The sequence below is a fragment of the Ailuropoda melanoleuca genome, chromosome 8 (genome assembly GCF_002007445.2).
Source record: "Ailuropoda melanoleuca isolate Jingjing chromosome 8, ASM200744v2, whole genome shotgun sequence".
Lineage (NCBI taxonomy): Eukaryota > Metazoa > Chordata > Mammalia > Carnivora > Ursidae > Ailuropoda > Ailuropoda melanoleuca.
In genome coordinates, this window is record NC_048225.1 from 84071008 (window position 1) to 84088340 (window position 17333).

The following is a 17333-nucleotide window of genomic DNA, read 5'->3' on the forward strand; positions in this document are numbered from 1 at the left end:
TATGTGTGGGCAGCAGGAGAGNAGTCTTATCCTGTTCTAAAGCAATGTCCTACAATTATAATTTAAGATTACCTGTCACTGACATACCCCTGACAAGTCTTCTTTATTCTTGGTATTTTACATAAACCAAGAATTATAGCACTCTATGTGTGGGCAGCAGGAGAGGGGCCTTGTGCTAATAAAGAAATTCAGTAAATTAATGTAACTTTGTAATAGTACTAAACTAACTTACTAAATGTCACTTGAAAAGAATGAGTTTTTCCTGCTTCTGCAACCCTATTCATTTGTTTCTATGTGTTTATATGCAATAAAAGAAGTACAATGCTTTTTACACCCATTTTGTATTTACAATATTCAATAATCAACATTTCAAACGAACCAAAAATCCTTACACATGTCAACTAGGAGAAAATGCTGGAAAAATTGAGGTAACGTATTGGTAGAACTTTAGCTTTTCTTTAAACTGCTCTTGGGTGCCCTTTGACTTACCAAATAAATTAGTGTCCATAGTGAGTCAAGAACATCACTATCCCATAATGCCTTGATTTCTAACACTCCTTTCTGAAATATAAGAGCTAACTATCCTGTGAATTTACACCCGATTCCAGTGTGCTGGTCAGGTAACTGCTGGCATCTCAGCCTAGGCTAAGGGAGATTCAGAAGTGGGTGGAGGTTTCAGGCAACGGTGAACCCAGAAAGAAATGTCTACTCTTCCAAGTCCAAATGGGCACTTGCTTATTACTTCTGTGGTTATAGTCATTGCCATTACCATCAGTGTCTCTGCTCCTTCATTCCTAACTGACCGAATGGGACACAATTCCTGAAAACTGGCTTGGGCAGTAACACCACTGCCTGGCTGGCACAGATTAAACTAGAGGGACATGTGTACGACATGCATATGGAAGTTACTGACACCACAGAGCCAAATTCTCAATCAGTTCACAAACCCATACTGGCACGTCCCAGTTGTTTACACAAGATGTTTAAATCCACTCACTCAAACTTCTTTCCCTGTTGTCTTTCCCTTAATTAATATTGTTAGGGGAAGAAAAAAAGAAGAAAACCTCAAGTGCTCAAGTGTTTGTTTTCCCAGAAGCTGAGGAACGCTGACACAATTCCAATGCTTTTCATAATTACTGGAGATGAAAAAAATGAATAGTTTATGATGCATGTCAACGAAATTTTTTCAGAAGACAAACTTTACTTTTCTAAGAATAAGAGAATACAAATAAATTTACTCCAAGAAGAACATGCTTGCATGTCTCTGTTTTATAGTTCAGCTTGGACTTCTTGATAACAAACATAAATCCTAGACTTCTAAACGGTCCTACAATTCTACAATTTCTTTTGTCTTAAATTGTCTCAAGAAAATGCACGTTGGTACTAAAAGCAGATATAGACCCTGTTGTAAAACTTAGCAGCTACATTTAGGTCAGAATAGGGTTAATATTAAACACACAGCAACACTAGTCTACAAGGCAGGCAGAAAATAATTCAATTGAAACAAACTTTCCAATAAATTCTAGATTTATGCTGAATAAGTGGCTTAAAAATGATAGTTTTTTTTGTGTCCTAAGAATTCTGGGAGATTAGAGGAAAAAGTTTTTTCACTCAAATATATTCTGCCTTATAAAACAATGAGTTTTGCCTCCCATTTATTCATAGGAAACATAATATCTAATAGCAAAATAATTATCATTTCTTCCACTCTTCTTTTTTTTTTTTTTTAAAGATTTTATTTATTTATTTGACAGAGATAGAGACAGCCAGCGAGAGAGGGAACACAAGCAGGGGGAGNGTTTTTTCACTCAAATATATTCTGCCTTATAAAGCAATGAGTTCTGCCTCCCATTTATTCATAGGAAACAAAATATCTAACAGCAAAATAATTATCATTTCTTCCACTCTTCTTAATACCAATATTGTAGCCACTGAGGCTCTGTGTTTCTTGAATATGATCACTTTCATTATTGTCTTCAATTTAATGTCAGAATCCATTCATAAAAGCACTCTGCTTATTATGCATGTGGGAGAGGAAAAGGGAAAGNCCACTCCTCTTAATACCAATATGGTAGCCAATGATACCATATCATTTCTTGAATATGATCACTTTCATTATTGTCTTCAATTTAATGTCAGAATCCATTCATAAAAGCACTCTGCTTATTATGCATGTGGGAGAGGAAAAGGGAAAGTTTGAACCTTGTTATTTCCAGAATAGAACTCTTCCTTTTCTTAAATTGCATCCCTTCCTTACTTTAAATATCTCTAAATTTTAATAAAAATGCTATATGGTTATTTCAAAAAATATCTATTGAGCCCCTACAAGAATAATAGTACAACAACAATAACACTAATACTTAAGGTCTCTCAAGTGTTTCCATGTGCCAGGCTCTCTCCTATGTACTTTACATATGCTCTCATTTATCCTCATAGTTCCTCCATGAGACAGAGATTGTTATGGATACCCTCATTTTACAGTTTGGGAAACCAAGGCGCTGAGTCCTTAAGTGATTGGCCCAAGGAAGTTCACACAGCTAATAGGTGGTGAAGCCAGGATTAGCAAACTTCCCATTTCCATAGATGCATTAATATGCAGGCAACTGCAAAGCAATTAGTAATAATTACCTGACACATCAAAAAATGTCTGTGCCCGTCCAGTCCCTGCTCTGCTGACAGCGATGCACTCGTAGGCGCCTTCATCAGACAAAGTGACCTCTTCAATCTCCCAGTTCACACTGGCAGATTCTCTGGGGTAAGAAAATAGAAACCTTTTTAGTGATGACAAAAACAGGTAAAGCTGAAAACAGTGATTCCACTATTTTTTTTGAAGCATTCATTCAAAAGAACAAGGTAAAAATAAATGGATTAAATTGCAGAGTTCTTTATACCTTAAAATGACACACCTTTTAATTAAAATGTTAAGCTCTCTGAGCAAAAGGCACAACAAAGGCAGTAAGATATGGAATCTGTGAATTTCTTTAGAGAAACATTTTCTGGCTATGTCAAAATATAAGAGGATGAGTTAACAGAGAAACACTCTTTCAATCCTTCTCTTTCCATATTATTTCCAGTTTGGGGTCATGTTCAGTGGGGGCTCTTAGCCAAAGCAATTCATCCAGGTAACTCATAAGCTTGAAAGTAGAAAATAGACTTTTTGATTCCAAAAAGATAAGTTCTTTTTAACTTTCTTATGTGTAAGCTCTACATAAGGGTGTAAAACTATCTGGTTCAATTTGTGTATACACTGAGAAAAGAAAAAAAATTATCAGCTTTATTATCAAACCTGTCATTTAGGTTAAAAAAAATCAGTTTGCTATAATATTTATCCATTCATTTAATAAACACTATTCTTTGTCCTTTAACACTCTTCAAATTGTTTCTCATTCTCTGGAGGTGTCTTAGTAATAGATATTTAATCCTAATAGATATTTAATATGTAGTTAATAGATATTAATAGATATTTACAAGATTCTAGTAATCTACAAAACAGGCATTATCTTATTTCCAAATATAATTGAAAATCGTAACTATTTTTCATAAATTTTTTCTTACATTCATCCATAGCTATTTACAACCTTCTTAAACATTCGAGACATAGATGAGATGAAAACCCCATTGCAGAGTCAAGACACCTTCCACTGGAGTCTGAAAGTGGTATGTGATATAATATCATAGTAAGGACTCCAGATCTCTTGCCATCCAGACAAACTATACCTATCATCAAAAAACCACGAAGAACATACTAAACTCTTAATGTGTATTTAGCACATGAGACTTTGTAATAGAGTGAAGTCATAGGTTCCTGTCATCAGAAAAGTGAGAGAATGAGCAAAGTCCTTGTTCCATGTATTTTATTTTATTTTTTAAAGATTTTATTTTATTTATTTGACACAGAGAGAGCCAGCCAGCGAGAGAGGGAACACAAGCAGGGGGAGTGGGAGAGGAAGAAGCAGGCTTCCTAGCGGAGCAGGGAGCCCAATGCGGGGCTCGATCCCAGAACCCTGGGATCACACCACGGGCCGAAGGCAGACACTTAATGACTGAGCCGCCCACATGCCCCTGTTCCATGTATTTTAGTAACAGAGAATATTCATTTTGGTTAGTTTCCTTTCAGTTGTGCATGCACTAGGTGTCGGTGGTCCTTACTGTCACACTTAGAAAGAAAAGAATTATGAGTTGACTCTAAGCCCTAGTGATCACCTAAACTATAGCTTTGGTGCTTAACCGCAGTAAGCTAAGTCCAAGTTTATATCTGTCATCGTCTAAGAGGCACTGGTGAGTTCCAGAAGGCAGGAGTTTGAAATACATACAGTCATTTGTGTTTTCTGCAATGCTTACTTCAGAGCCAAGCACATATTAGGATTCATCAGATTCATCAAAAACTTAGACACCTGGAAATTTTAGAACAGATAGTGGCAGTTCTTCCAGTCCCATGTCCCTTTTTTTAGAGACAAGTAAGTTGAGATTCAGGAAGAAGGGTAAGGGAGTTGTTCAAAGGCACACAGCCAGTGTCAGATTGCTTGAAAAATATTCTTTACAGTGATACCTTCTCCTCTCTTATTTATGAAACATTACATGAAAATAATCCTCTTTTATCATATCGTCTTCTCAGTTAACATTAAAATTATATGGCCATGATAAGAAGTTTTGAAGGCATGGCCTTCGGAATAAGGAAAGAATATGTCAAATACAAATGTGTCCTGTTGCTAATGCACACTAATTCTCTCTTATATCCCCTAGTGACCATAGCGACTCACATAACAAAGATTAAGTCACATGTCTCAAGTTATTAGGAAATCTAGGGCAGGGACCTGTGAGTGAATCAGGGTTAAAGTATCAATCCATCATCACCCATGCCAAATTCTGTCTTTAGCCTCTCACAACCAAAGAGCTTAATATTTGTCAGCAAGGCATGTCACATCTCTGGGCCACAGAGCTGGAAAAATGAGAGAAAGAATTCTTGTGGCTTACCTCCCAGGAATTGTGTGGAATTAATGAATTAATGTTTATAAAGAATCTCAAGTGTCTTTGAAATATGTTACTATTTAAACATGAAGCAGAATTATTTGATTTCATCAGGCAGTTATGAAGCTTCAACATTTGATACCCTGGTCAGTTATGTGGCTGGTTATTAAACATGGAGCTAAGACAAATCATCAAGATAGTTGCAGGAAATAATACAGTTCAATCTTAAATAGTGTTTTTTTCCCTAAAGTTATACTGAACATTCCTGCCATAGTTTTTGTTCAAAATGACCCATAAAGAGATAAATTAGGTTAAAACTGCCAAATATTTAGCATCTTATGGAAGTTATTTATAATAGTATTGAATTACAGTGTAGAAGTTTTGTAAAGTAATTCCTAGAGTTTTTCCCAAAATGTAGTTTGTTTCATTAGTAAGTTAAAAAAACATAAACATTTTCCAGAAATCATACTCCAGTTTTCAAGGTCTTCTTAATTTTATCATAGATTGTATTTATCTAAAAACAATCACCCGTCTTCACAAGGAAAGTCAGTGCCTCCTTGCCCACTACCTTTGACTGCTAAATGCAAAAGCCACACATGCTCCTGCTCCACCTGTTGCCCCAGCACACTCCCCTCTCCTGACTCCCCCCTTCCCCTTCTACTTCAGCCACACTGGCTTCCTTCTTGTCTTTCTTTCCCACATGCCAGTCCACTCCAGCCTTTGTGCACATGCACTTACTGTTCCTGGTGTGCAAATGCTTTTCCCTAGATATCTGCATGACCATCTCTCACCATGTTTAGGTCTTTGCTCAAATGTCCTTTAACTGGAATTTTCAAATTGCAACAAAGCCAAAACCACATGCACCCTATCTACCAGCATTACTCATCCCAATTAATCTGCTCTGTATTTTGCCACAGCACTTAATCAGATTCTCTGATCATGACATTTTAAATTATGTTCAGAGACTTGTTTGCTCCAAGGCCAACAAAGCTTAAACTTTTCTCTTTTGCAAGGACCCTTCCAAGTTTGGTACCTAACTTTGTACTCATAATTTTGTATCCTTCATCTTAACAAGAGACCCTCAAGGGGCACCTGGGTGGTCCAGTTAAGTGTCTGCCTTTGGCTCAGGACATGATTCCAGGGTCCTGGGATCCATCCTGCGTCCAGCTCCCTGCTCAGCAGGGAGTCTGCTTCTCCCTCTCCCTCTGTCTATTGCCCCCCTGCTTCACTCTCTGTGTCAAAGAAAATCTTTTTAAAAAACAAACAAGAGACCCTCAAGTTCCATAAAATTCAGATTCTATAAAACCTGAATCAACGCTTGAATGAATTCTAGCATTTATTAAATTAAAATATATTATATATTTGTTTTCTGTCTTTCTCCATTACAAGTTCCATGAGGGCACAGACTTGTGTCTGTTTTGTTCACTGCCATATTCCAAGACTATGGAACAAATAAATGAGAATTTCCAATGAAAAAGCACATTAAAGTAAGTATCTATTTGTATTTAGATGTTTAATGCTGTCTATAATTGCTAATAAAAATATATACGCACTTTAAATACTGGTCTACTCCAAGTGTAACTCCATTTCTGACAAAGCTCAGGGTAAAGGGTAAAAGACTCTCAACAGAGCAGGGAATTCGGCCTGGCTGTAGGTAGTATCCTGGGGTTTTCTTGGGCATTGTAACTTTGGGAGCATCTAGGAAGAAAAGAACATGGACAACAAGATCACAATGACATTGGTTACTTCTTGTTAATCCATTCAAAAGCTTCATACTTTAATTATTCCAGTAAATCCTCTGCATTCTAATTAATCAAAATCACTAAAACCCACTTTAATTATCTTTCTTTGTTCAAACCTTATTAATTTCTGGATATCTCCATGGACCCTTACTAAAGTATTCATTAAACCTAAGACTCCATTTATTTTTAAGACACGTTATTTTTTGGGCCACCAAGGTAGGAAAAAAAAAAAAAACCTACCAAATTAGTTACAATACTTCATCAATTGTAGAACTTATTTTTATTTCAAAAATGTAAATATATGAAAAGAACCCACATGCCTTAGAATTGAATGCAAAGGGTAATTGTTTTCCCAAAAATAATGGGAAAAGCTGATCTGTAAGAATCCAATAGATACTGTAGTACTCAGTTTAGGGGCTAAGACAACTAACTTTGAATACTGTATATGAGGAAATACTGACGGTTCTATTCTCATCATTTGACAATGATTAATGAATAGCTATACAGTTGTTTCTGAATTTCCCAAATTACAACCTTATGTATAAATGATAAATTGTTGTTCCTCAATCCAATACTACAATATTAGAAACAATACAGATTTGTGTATCCACAGTTCTAGCTACAGTTCTAAATTTTGATCAGAGTTGTCGTTAGTCTTGAGAAATAGCACAAATAGAAAAATTGAAATGCTATCTCATGTCTCTAAATAATCCCTAATCTGTGATCTTATCTCTATATAACAAATATATGAGTAGCTTAACAATTAACTAACTGCCAACTTATTACATAAAGGCAGAATCATCACCAGTTGTTTACAATGAATTACCATTCACGAAGTAGGTTTCTGACAATCATATATAAACATTTAACCCATTTGGCGAATTTAGGTAGCTTGATCAAACATTGCACATTTTGGGGGGGGTAGTAAGAGCACCAGAATTTCCCAGTTCCAGTTATCACACTGAGTGAAGCAATCAAAATTTTCAGATCTGCAATCACGCAATCAGTGAGAGTTAACATGAAGCTTTGAATGTGTTTTTTATGATTAAGAAAAATTGTGTAACCTAAATGTAAATGCCCATCAATTTGATAAGCCAGTAATACTGTGAAGGTATTTTTTTTTACTTTATAGTTCATCCTTAAAGGGCCACATCACTCCCTTAAACTATCAATGTTCCAGTGTTCAATAAAATGATGTCTCACCTGGGATGATACTGGAGAAGGAAACACTTGATACCCTCTGGAAAAGATAATCATCTTTATCATAGCCTGTTACTTTGAGAAAGAAAGCTTCATTTGGTGGTATAAAGTCAGAAATATTCCACAAGCCATAAGGTTTTCGGTCTGGGTAATATTTAACAGGAATAGTCTTAAGAGAACTGCCTGAGATACTCAGAAGTTCAAGACGATCTACTCTGGCTGGGGCAGAAATTCCAGAAGTATTCAACAGCACATAGGTAGGTATTCCTATAGGAGAAAGGCTTTGTTATTGTTTACAAGTAACATGCAATTGAGGTTATATATCAAATAAATCTTTGCATTATAACAGATAAGTATCATAAGTATGAGTACTAAAAACTGTCCTACAAATTGTGGCTTAATTATAGAATCTTTTTTACATAAAAGACAGTTTACTCATGACAAGAAACTTTGGGACTCCTAATACTCATTTTTATGGTATTTTAACAATATTTATACATGGAAAAACTAGAATTGTGAATACTGTGTTACACGATGTTTAATAACATGAATATTTAATTTTTAAAGACTCACTATTTGTATCTTTCTAGTAACTGCAGCAATAAAATAAATGAACCAGAAAAAACAAAATTTGAAGAGTCGCAGTAGGATTAAGCATTTTTTAGCTACAGAAGTATAATATTGCATGAATAAAATAAGAAGAACAAGCTTTAAGGAGCGACAATAATTTTTATCTTTGAATGTGCAATAATACATGATGTCTTTAATTTTTTAGCTATCTAAACACATAAAATCCACATTTTTCACCTTGACAACAAAGCAATTTACAGATGTTCGTAAGAAGTCTCAAGATCCAGATCAGTACTTTTAAAAGTTCAGTAAGTTTAGGAATCAACTGGGGTGCTTGTTAGTGCATATTCCTGGGTCCAACCTGATTCAGTTCTAATTCAGGAGATCTGGGATGGGTACTAGGAATCTTAATTTTTAACAAGCTCTCTGAGTAATTTCAATATCACTGATCTTGGGACTATGCTCTGAGAAAAAAATGACTAGGCCAAGAATATAATCATGTTTAAAGTAAAAATGCTATGTTTCCCAATTTTGTTGAAGACTACAAAATTATAAAATCACAGACAGTTTAAGAAATATTTTGCACTTGGATATCTACCATGTCGTTTTTGGTAATATGTACACACAAACCTTGCACCGGTCTGCTGACTGTTTTTTTGAAGTCCAGGGTGGGCTTTCTGGAAAAACCAGCTCGGAAATCAATAGTACTAAGGCCAGTGATGCGAACAGAGTGCCTTCCACTGCTAGAAGTCTGGAAAAATGTTTAAAGAGAAATCCCATCAGTTGATCAAGTTACCAGTCATAATAAACACTAACCAGTATGGGAAACTACAGAGTGTTTCATTAGGACTGTTGTCCAATAATTGAAGCTCTGATCTGGGTGTTCTAAACTTAACTAGGATTCTACATCTTAAATGCAAGTTTTGTAATACATACCCCAGGGGACTGCTCTAAAATAAAATTCGGTAATACACTGCAGGCCAATGTTAAAAGATACAGGTGTTTAGTCACTGGTGAATAGCCCTGAAGTTAAACTGCATAAGCTCCATGATGACACAGATCTTTGTTTTGTTCACGGTGGTTTACATGGGAGATGTTTAGCAAATATTGATGAAATGAATGAATGACTAAATCTTCTCCCCTCAACACTATTCAGGTTTGATTCTGGAAAATATTTCCTTTTTCTTTGAATCTGGGAAGATACAGCGAGGACAAGCACAAAATTTGAAACTATCCAGATTTTAGCCAACCAGCATCCCTAGCTCAGCTGTGTCCTAACCAAGGCACTCGGTGCTCGAGACACAAATGTGAGTAAAATATCGTCCCTATACTCTAAGAGTCATGGCTGGTGAGGGACACAGATGGAGAAATAGAAATCTTTAATATGATGCAGTATTAGAAATACATAAGAGGTACATAGAAATGCATTAAAGGGGGCACCTGGGTGGCACAGCAGTTAAGCGTCTGCCTTCCGCTCAGGGCGTGATCCCGGCGTTATGGGATCGAGCCCCACATCAGGCTCGTCTGCTATGAGCCTGCTTCTTCCTCTCCCACTCCCCCTGCTTGTGTTCCCTCTCTCACTGTCTGTCTCTATCTCTGTCAGATAAATAAATTTTAAAAATCTTAAAAAAAAAAAAAAAAGAAATGCATTAAAGGAACAGAGTAGCCTATAGTTTGGCTAAATCCTACTAAGAGGGTGATGGCTGAACTAAATATTAATGATAGCTCAGCACTGAAGTGACTCACATGTGCATAAATAATAAATGATGTGGATGAGGGCCACAGGATAAAATAGTAACACTAATGTTCATTGGGCACTTCCTCTATGTCCAGTCTCTTTAAATACATTGGCTTATTTAAGTCTCGTTACAATCCTACCAGATATATATCATCATTATCACTATCGCACAGATAAGGAGGTGGGACACCAGTCGTTAAGTAGCTTCCCAAGTTCACAAGGCTTCCTAACTACAGAGGTGGGGTTTTAATGGAAAGGTCAGGCTCCAGGGTCTTCACCACCGTGCTACATTTTCTCCCAAGGGCAAGATAAGTAGGAGTTAGCCTCTGTCTCAGTATCTTTCAAAATATGATCTGAGAAGCCCCTGCAGCTACAGCTACACAACATCACTCAGGTTGTTTCTTGAAAATGCAGACTTCTGAGCTCCAGCCCAGATTCACTGGATCAGAATCTTTGGTGAGTGGAGGCTAGGGATCTACATTTCAAAAACCCACCTGACATCAATGAACAAGAGTTCACCATTATTTTATTACATTGATCACCAAGAATCTCCCTCAAAATAAAATGACCATGTGGTAGCACCATTAATAAAATGTACTAGAAATATATGCGCCCTTATTATACACAATGATACAAAAATCAATTTAAACAATTTATGGAGACCAACGAGAATGAAAACACAATGGTCCAAAACCTATGGGACACTGCAAAGGACATCCTAAGGGGAAAATACATAGCCATCCAAGCCTCACTCAAAAGAACAGAAAAATCTAAAATGCAGTTTTTATATTCTCAACTCAAGAAGTTGGAAAAGCCACAGAGGGACAGGCCTAAACCATGCACGAGGAAGCAGTTGACCAAGATTAAAGAAGAAATCGATGAATTAGAAACCAGGAGTACAGTAGAGCAGATCAACAGAACTAGAAGCTGGTTCTTTGAGAGAATTAACAAAATTGACAGACCACTGACAAAACTTATCCAAAAGAATAGAGAAAGGACCCAAATTAATAAAATTATGAATGAAAAAGGAGAGGTCACAACCAACACCAATGAAATTGGAAGGATTATTAGAAACTTTTATCAACAGCTTTATGCCAATAAATTAAGCAATCTGGAAGAGATGGAGGCCTTCCTGGAAACCTATAAACTACCAAGACTGAAACAGGAAGAAATTGATTTTTTAAACAGGCCAATTAATTATGAAGAGATTGAGTCAGTGATAAACAACCTTCCAAATAACAAAACTCCAGGCCCGGACGGTTTTCCTGGGGAATTCTACCAAACATTCAAAGAAGAAATAATACCTATTCTCCTAAAGCTATTTCAAAAATAGAAACAGAAAGAAAGCTACCAAACTCATTCTATGAGGCCAATATTACCTTGATCCCCAAACCAGGGCAAAGACCCCCTCAAAAAGGAGAATTACAGACCGATTTCTCTAATGAATATGGATGCCAAAATCCTCAACAAGATCCTTGCTAATAGAATCCAACAGTACATTAAAAGGATTATCCATCATGACCAAGTGGGATTCATTCCAGGGATGCAAGCATGGTTCAACATTCGCAAATCGATCAGCATGATACATCATATCAACAAGAAAAGACTAAGGAACCATATGATCCTCTCAATTGATGCAGAAAAAGGATTTGACAAAATACAGCATCTTTCCTGATTAAAACCCTTCAGAGTGTAGGGATAGAGGGTACATTCCTCAAATCTCATAAAAGCCATCTATGAAAAGCCTACTGCAAGCATTATTCTCAATGGGGAAAAGCTGGAAGCCTTTCCCTTAAGATCAGGAACACGACAAGGATGCCCACTCTCGCCACTATTATTCAACATAGTACTAGAAGTCCTTGCAACAGCAATCAGAAGACAAAAAGGGATCAAAGGTATCCAAATCGGCAAAGAAGAAGTCAAACTGTCTCTCTTTGCAGATGACATGATACTCTATATGGAAAACCCAAAAGAATTCAATCCCAAACTATTAGAAGTTATAGAGCAATTCAGTAATGTGGCGGGATACAAAATCAATGCTCAGAAATCAGTTGCATTTCTATACACGAATAACGAGACTGAAGAAAGAGAAATTAGGGAATCCATCCCATTTACAATAACACCAAAAACCATGCGTTACCTTGGAATTAACTTAACCAGAGACGTAAAGGACCTATATCCTAGAAACTATAGATCACTTTTGAAAGATATTGAGGAAGACATAAAAAGATGGAAAAATATTCCATGCTCATGGATTGGAAGAATTAACATAGTTAAAATGTCCATACTACCCAGAGCAATCTACACTTTCAATGCTATCCCGATCAAAATACCGAGGACATTTTTCAAAGAACTGGAACAAATAGTCCTTAAATTTGTATGGAACCAGAAAAGGCCCCGAATCTCCAAGGAACTGTTGAAAAGGAAAAACAAAGCTGGGGGCATCACAATGCCGGATTTCGAGCTGTACTACAAAGCTGTGACCACAAAGACATCATGGTACTGGCACAAAAATAGACACATAGACCAATGGAACAGAATAGAGAACCCAGAAATGGACCCTCGGCTCTTTGGGCAACTAATCTTTGATAAAGCAGGAAAAAACATCCGGTGGAAAAAAGACAGTCTCTTCAATAAATGGTGCTGGGAAAATTGGACAGCTACATGCAAAAGAATGAAACTTGACCACTCTCTCACACCATACACAAAAATAAACTCCAAATGGATGAAAGACCTCAATGTGAGACAGGAATCCATCAAAATTCTAGAGGAGAACATAGGCAACAACTTCTATGACATCGGCCAGAGCAACCTTTTTCACGACACATCGCCAAAGGCAAGAGAAATAAAAGATAAAATGAACTTATGGGACTTTATCAGGATAAAGAGCTTCTGCACAGCCAAGGAAACAGTCAAAAAAACTAAGAGACAGCCCACGGAATGGGAGAATATATTTGCAAAGGACACCACAGATAAAGGACTGGTATCCAAGATCTACAAAGAACTTCTCAAACTCAATACACGAGAAACAAATAAACAAATCATAAAATGGGCAGAAGATATGAACAGACACTTTTCCAATGATGACATCCAAATGGCTAACAGACACATGAAAATATGTTCAAAATCATTAGCCATCAGGGAAATTCAAATCAAAACCACACTGAGATACCACCTTACGCCAGTTAGAATGGCAAAGATAGACAAGGCAAGAAACAACAATTGTTGGAGAGGATGTGGAGAAAGGGGATCCCTCCTACATTGTTGGTGGGAATGCAAGTTGGTACAGCCACTCTGGAAAACAGTGTGGAGGTCCCTTAAAAAGTTAAAAATTGAACTACCCTATGACCCAGCCATTGCACTACTGGGTGTTTACCCCAAAGATACAGACGTAGTAAAGAGAAGGGCCATATGCACCCCAATGTTCANAATTGCTGGAGAGGATGTGGATAAAGAGAATCCCTCCTACATTGTTGGTGGGAATGCAAGTTAGTACAGCCACTCTGGAAAACAATGTGGAGGTCCCTTAAAAAGTTAAAAATTGAGCTACCCTATGACCCAGCCATTGCACTACTGGGTGTTTACCCCAAAGATACAGACGTAGTAAAGAGAAGGGCCATATGCACCCCAATGTTCATAGCTGCATTGTCCACAATAGCCAAATCATGGAAGGAGCCGAGATGCCCTTCAACAGATGACTGGATTAAGAAGCTGTGGTCCATATATACAATGGAATATTACTCAGCTATCAGAAAGAACGAATTCTCAACATTTGCTGCAACATGGACGGCACTGGAGGAGATAATGCTAAGTGAAATAAGTCAAGCAGAGAAAGACAATTATCATATGATTTCTCTCATCTATGGAACATAAGAACTAGGATGATCGGTAGGGGAAGAAAGGGATAAAGAAAANGGGGTAATAGGGAAGGGGGGGGTGATCAGAAGGGGGAATGAAGCATGAGAGACTACGGACTCTGAGAAACAAATTGAGGGCTTCAGAGGGGAAGGGGGTGGGGGAATGGGATAGGCTGGTGATGGATATTAAGGAGGGCACGTATTGCATGGTGCACTGGGTGTTATATGCAACTAATGAATCATCGAACTTTACATCAAAAACCAGGGATGTACTGTATGGTGACTAACATAATATAATTTAAAAAATTTAAAAGAATAATAATAAAAACAAAACAAAACAAAAAACATCACATTAAAATGTCTTGATAAGAAAGTGCTGTAGAGGCACCTGAATGGCTCAGTTGGTTAAGCAGCTGACTCTTGATTTCAGCTCAGGTGGTGATCTCAGAATCTTGGGATCACCCCCACATGGGGCTCTGCTCTTAGCACGGAGTCTGCTTCTCTCCTTCTCTCTCTGCCTCTGCCCCTCTCCCCGACTCACACATTCTCTCCCTCTTTGTCTAAAATAAATAAATCTTAAAATAAAAAAGAAAGTGCCATAGTTTACTTTATAATTTAAGTCTGTTTTCTTAAGGTAAACATATTTTAATTTTTCTTAGCTGAGCTCCCTTTTTCAAATATTAGTGTTTGTAAGAACAAAAAGGTCTTATGTATAATAATGGTAAAATGAACCAGGAAATGGAAATAGGGGAAGAAAGAAATATTAACATTATTATTATTATTATTATTTGAATTTGACTCCAAAAAGGATCTCTCCACCACAGAATATCTTGAAGTATCACTTCTGCACAGTCACCTTAACCTCATGGCTTCTGTAGTTTGAGAGGAGGGAAATCTAGCAGCAGCATGATAGCTCCAACCATAACAGGAAAATTTCTACACACTAGACATCAAAGAGGATTTGTGTGGGCTAGAAACTCTGAGAATTGTATCTCATACAGCATGTTTATTCATACAATTTTTTAAGGTTGATAACAATCTACTATGAACTTTATTCTGAATTACACTGAATTAATCTCTGAATTCAGTGTAATGAATTCAAAATTACTCTGAATTCATTATTGCTCTGAATTGCAAGTGTCACATTGGTTAAGTTGTAGAAGGGTCTGAGTCAGGAATACACAAGCTGCTGCAGTGTGAGCAGAGGGGAGGCAAAGATAAAATTATAATAGATATCTACTGGCATCCTAAAATTATCAACAGGTAACCTTGATCCACAAAGGAGTAAGAGAAAAGAAGGAGCAAAATAGACCAGAGGCTAGGTTTCTGAATGGGAGTGAGTCTACGAGGAGTCAAAGAGGACAGACTAGAGTACTGTGAAACAAGCACCATGGAGAGCTCCAGGAAAAATCAGTTACTTCTCTGGTATCTTCCTGGTCAGCTCTATTGTAGATGGATTTATGTCTTAGTTTAAGCATAAAGGCCTATTAAATACCTCTCCAGATTGAAAGTCCCTTAAGGCAATAACTACATCATATTCATCATCTACAAAATATTAATCAATAAGGTACTTAGTAAGTGTAGGCTTAACAAATTATATTTAAAGCCCTCTAATTGCCTAACGTTGGTACTTTTCCTTAGATTCCTTAAGAACCAGTGAATGCCAGATTCATCAAGAATTTACTGACTTTTTCTAGAAGCATTGTGCTAAGTATGTTCACACATTATTTCATATAATCTTACTGCGTTCAAAGATGATTTTATAGCACCATAAAGAAATTGAGGGTTGCAGAAAGGGAGACGGGTGGGGGGGTGGGGTAACTGGGTGGTGGGCATTAAAGAGGACAGGTGACGTGATGAGCACTGGGTGTTATACGCAACTAATGAATCATTGAACACTACATCAAAAACTATATTTTGGCTAACTGAATTTAAATTATAAAAGAAGAAAAGGAAAAAAAAGAAACTGATGTTCAAATAAATGATTACTTGCCTAGGTTTAGATAGCAAGTTCAATGGCAACAATTCCAAGTTCAGTGTTCTTTCCATAGGACCTAATTCTATGCACAGCATTTTAGGATAACAGTCTCTGGTTGATCTGGACACTATGGCATAGTAGACAATAATACCCTTCAACTAGTCATTTGCCATAGTTACATTTCTAAATATGCTTTCATTTAGGAGAGGTCAGGTTGGTAGAGTATTAGTAAATGCTTTCTGGGGGGTCCTAATTTTTGGCATTTGCTAATTTCTGTGATATAAATACTACCACTGTGGCTGATTTCAAGCTCCCCACATGATGTTACTGAATACAGAGGTGGGAAGAGAAAGTGTGTAATTTCCTCTCTATGAGCCATTACGAGCTAGATCTAGAATACCACTAGGCCATGATAAAAGAAAATAAAGTGTGTCTCTCATTCACAGAGATGTCTGTGTCATCCCAGAATTAACACAAATTCCTTTTTCTAAAAATTCAATGCACATCCTCCAATCTTTTCCCTCACTATAATAACTGAAGAGGCTGAATGTTCTAAATTATGGTGGAGCCTTCATCAGCTTGGGTTCCTGAGTGACTGTGTAAAGAACATCTTGTCAACACCGAAAGGACATGTGAATTAGTAAGGAATGAGCTTTCTTGTATTAAGCCAGTGAGAATTCCTACTACTACTAAATGTGAAACCTGTCCTGTTGTTAGTTGAATTAAAATCTGATTGATAGAGCTGGCTTTGATTTCTCTCTCCTAAAGAGTTTCAATGTTTTATTTAAAAAAATAAACCCAAAGTAGGAAAAAAAAAAAACTTCATGTTTAATTTGCATTCATAGAAAGTATAGAGATATTTTTCGATTTACACATATTCAAGAGTATAAGAAAAACTAATTTTACCACTAATGTGTTAATAAGTAGGTATTATTTTCCCCATTTTTCTCAGACTCATGAAATTAGCTAATTTCTTTAAGGTCAAAAAGATATTAAGTAGTGAATCTTTAATTTAAAAAAAATGCCCAACTCTTTTCAAAGTATTTGTTCCTGAATGGCATACTATTCTTTAGAAATTAAAGAAATATGGTGGTTTCAAATATTTACTGAGCACCTACTATGGGCTAGGTATCATGCCAGGAACAAAGACATAATAATGCTAGCTAGATTTAAATACTATCATTTTATTAGGCATTCTATGTTTAGAGAAATGTGATACAAGGAGAGGAACGTATCCAAAGCACATAATAAATTCTATTTAAATACACATATATAGATAT

General features: G+C 36.7%; 1 protein-coding gene across 2 annotated transcripts in view; it reads right to left on the minus strand.

Moving 5' to 3' along the window:
• The window catches only part of HMCN1 (hemicentin 1), a 477641-nt gene that overhangs the window by 273354 nt on the left and 186954 nt on the right, over positions 1-17333 (minus strand). For both annotated transcript variants that reach the window (XM_034666795.1, XM_034666794.1), the window contains exons 7-10: positions 9111-9231; positions 7914-8177; positions 6522-6666; positions 2629-2750 (exon numbers count right to left, since the gene is read on the minus strand). In XM_034666795.1, coding sequence (XP_034522686.1) covers positions 2629-2750; positions 6522-6666; positions 7914-8177; positions 9111-9231 — 652 coding nt within the window. The remainder of the gene's footprint in view (positions 1-2628; positions 2751-6521; positions 6667-7913; positions 8178-9110; positions 9232-17333) is intronic.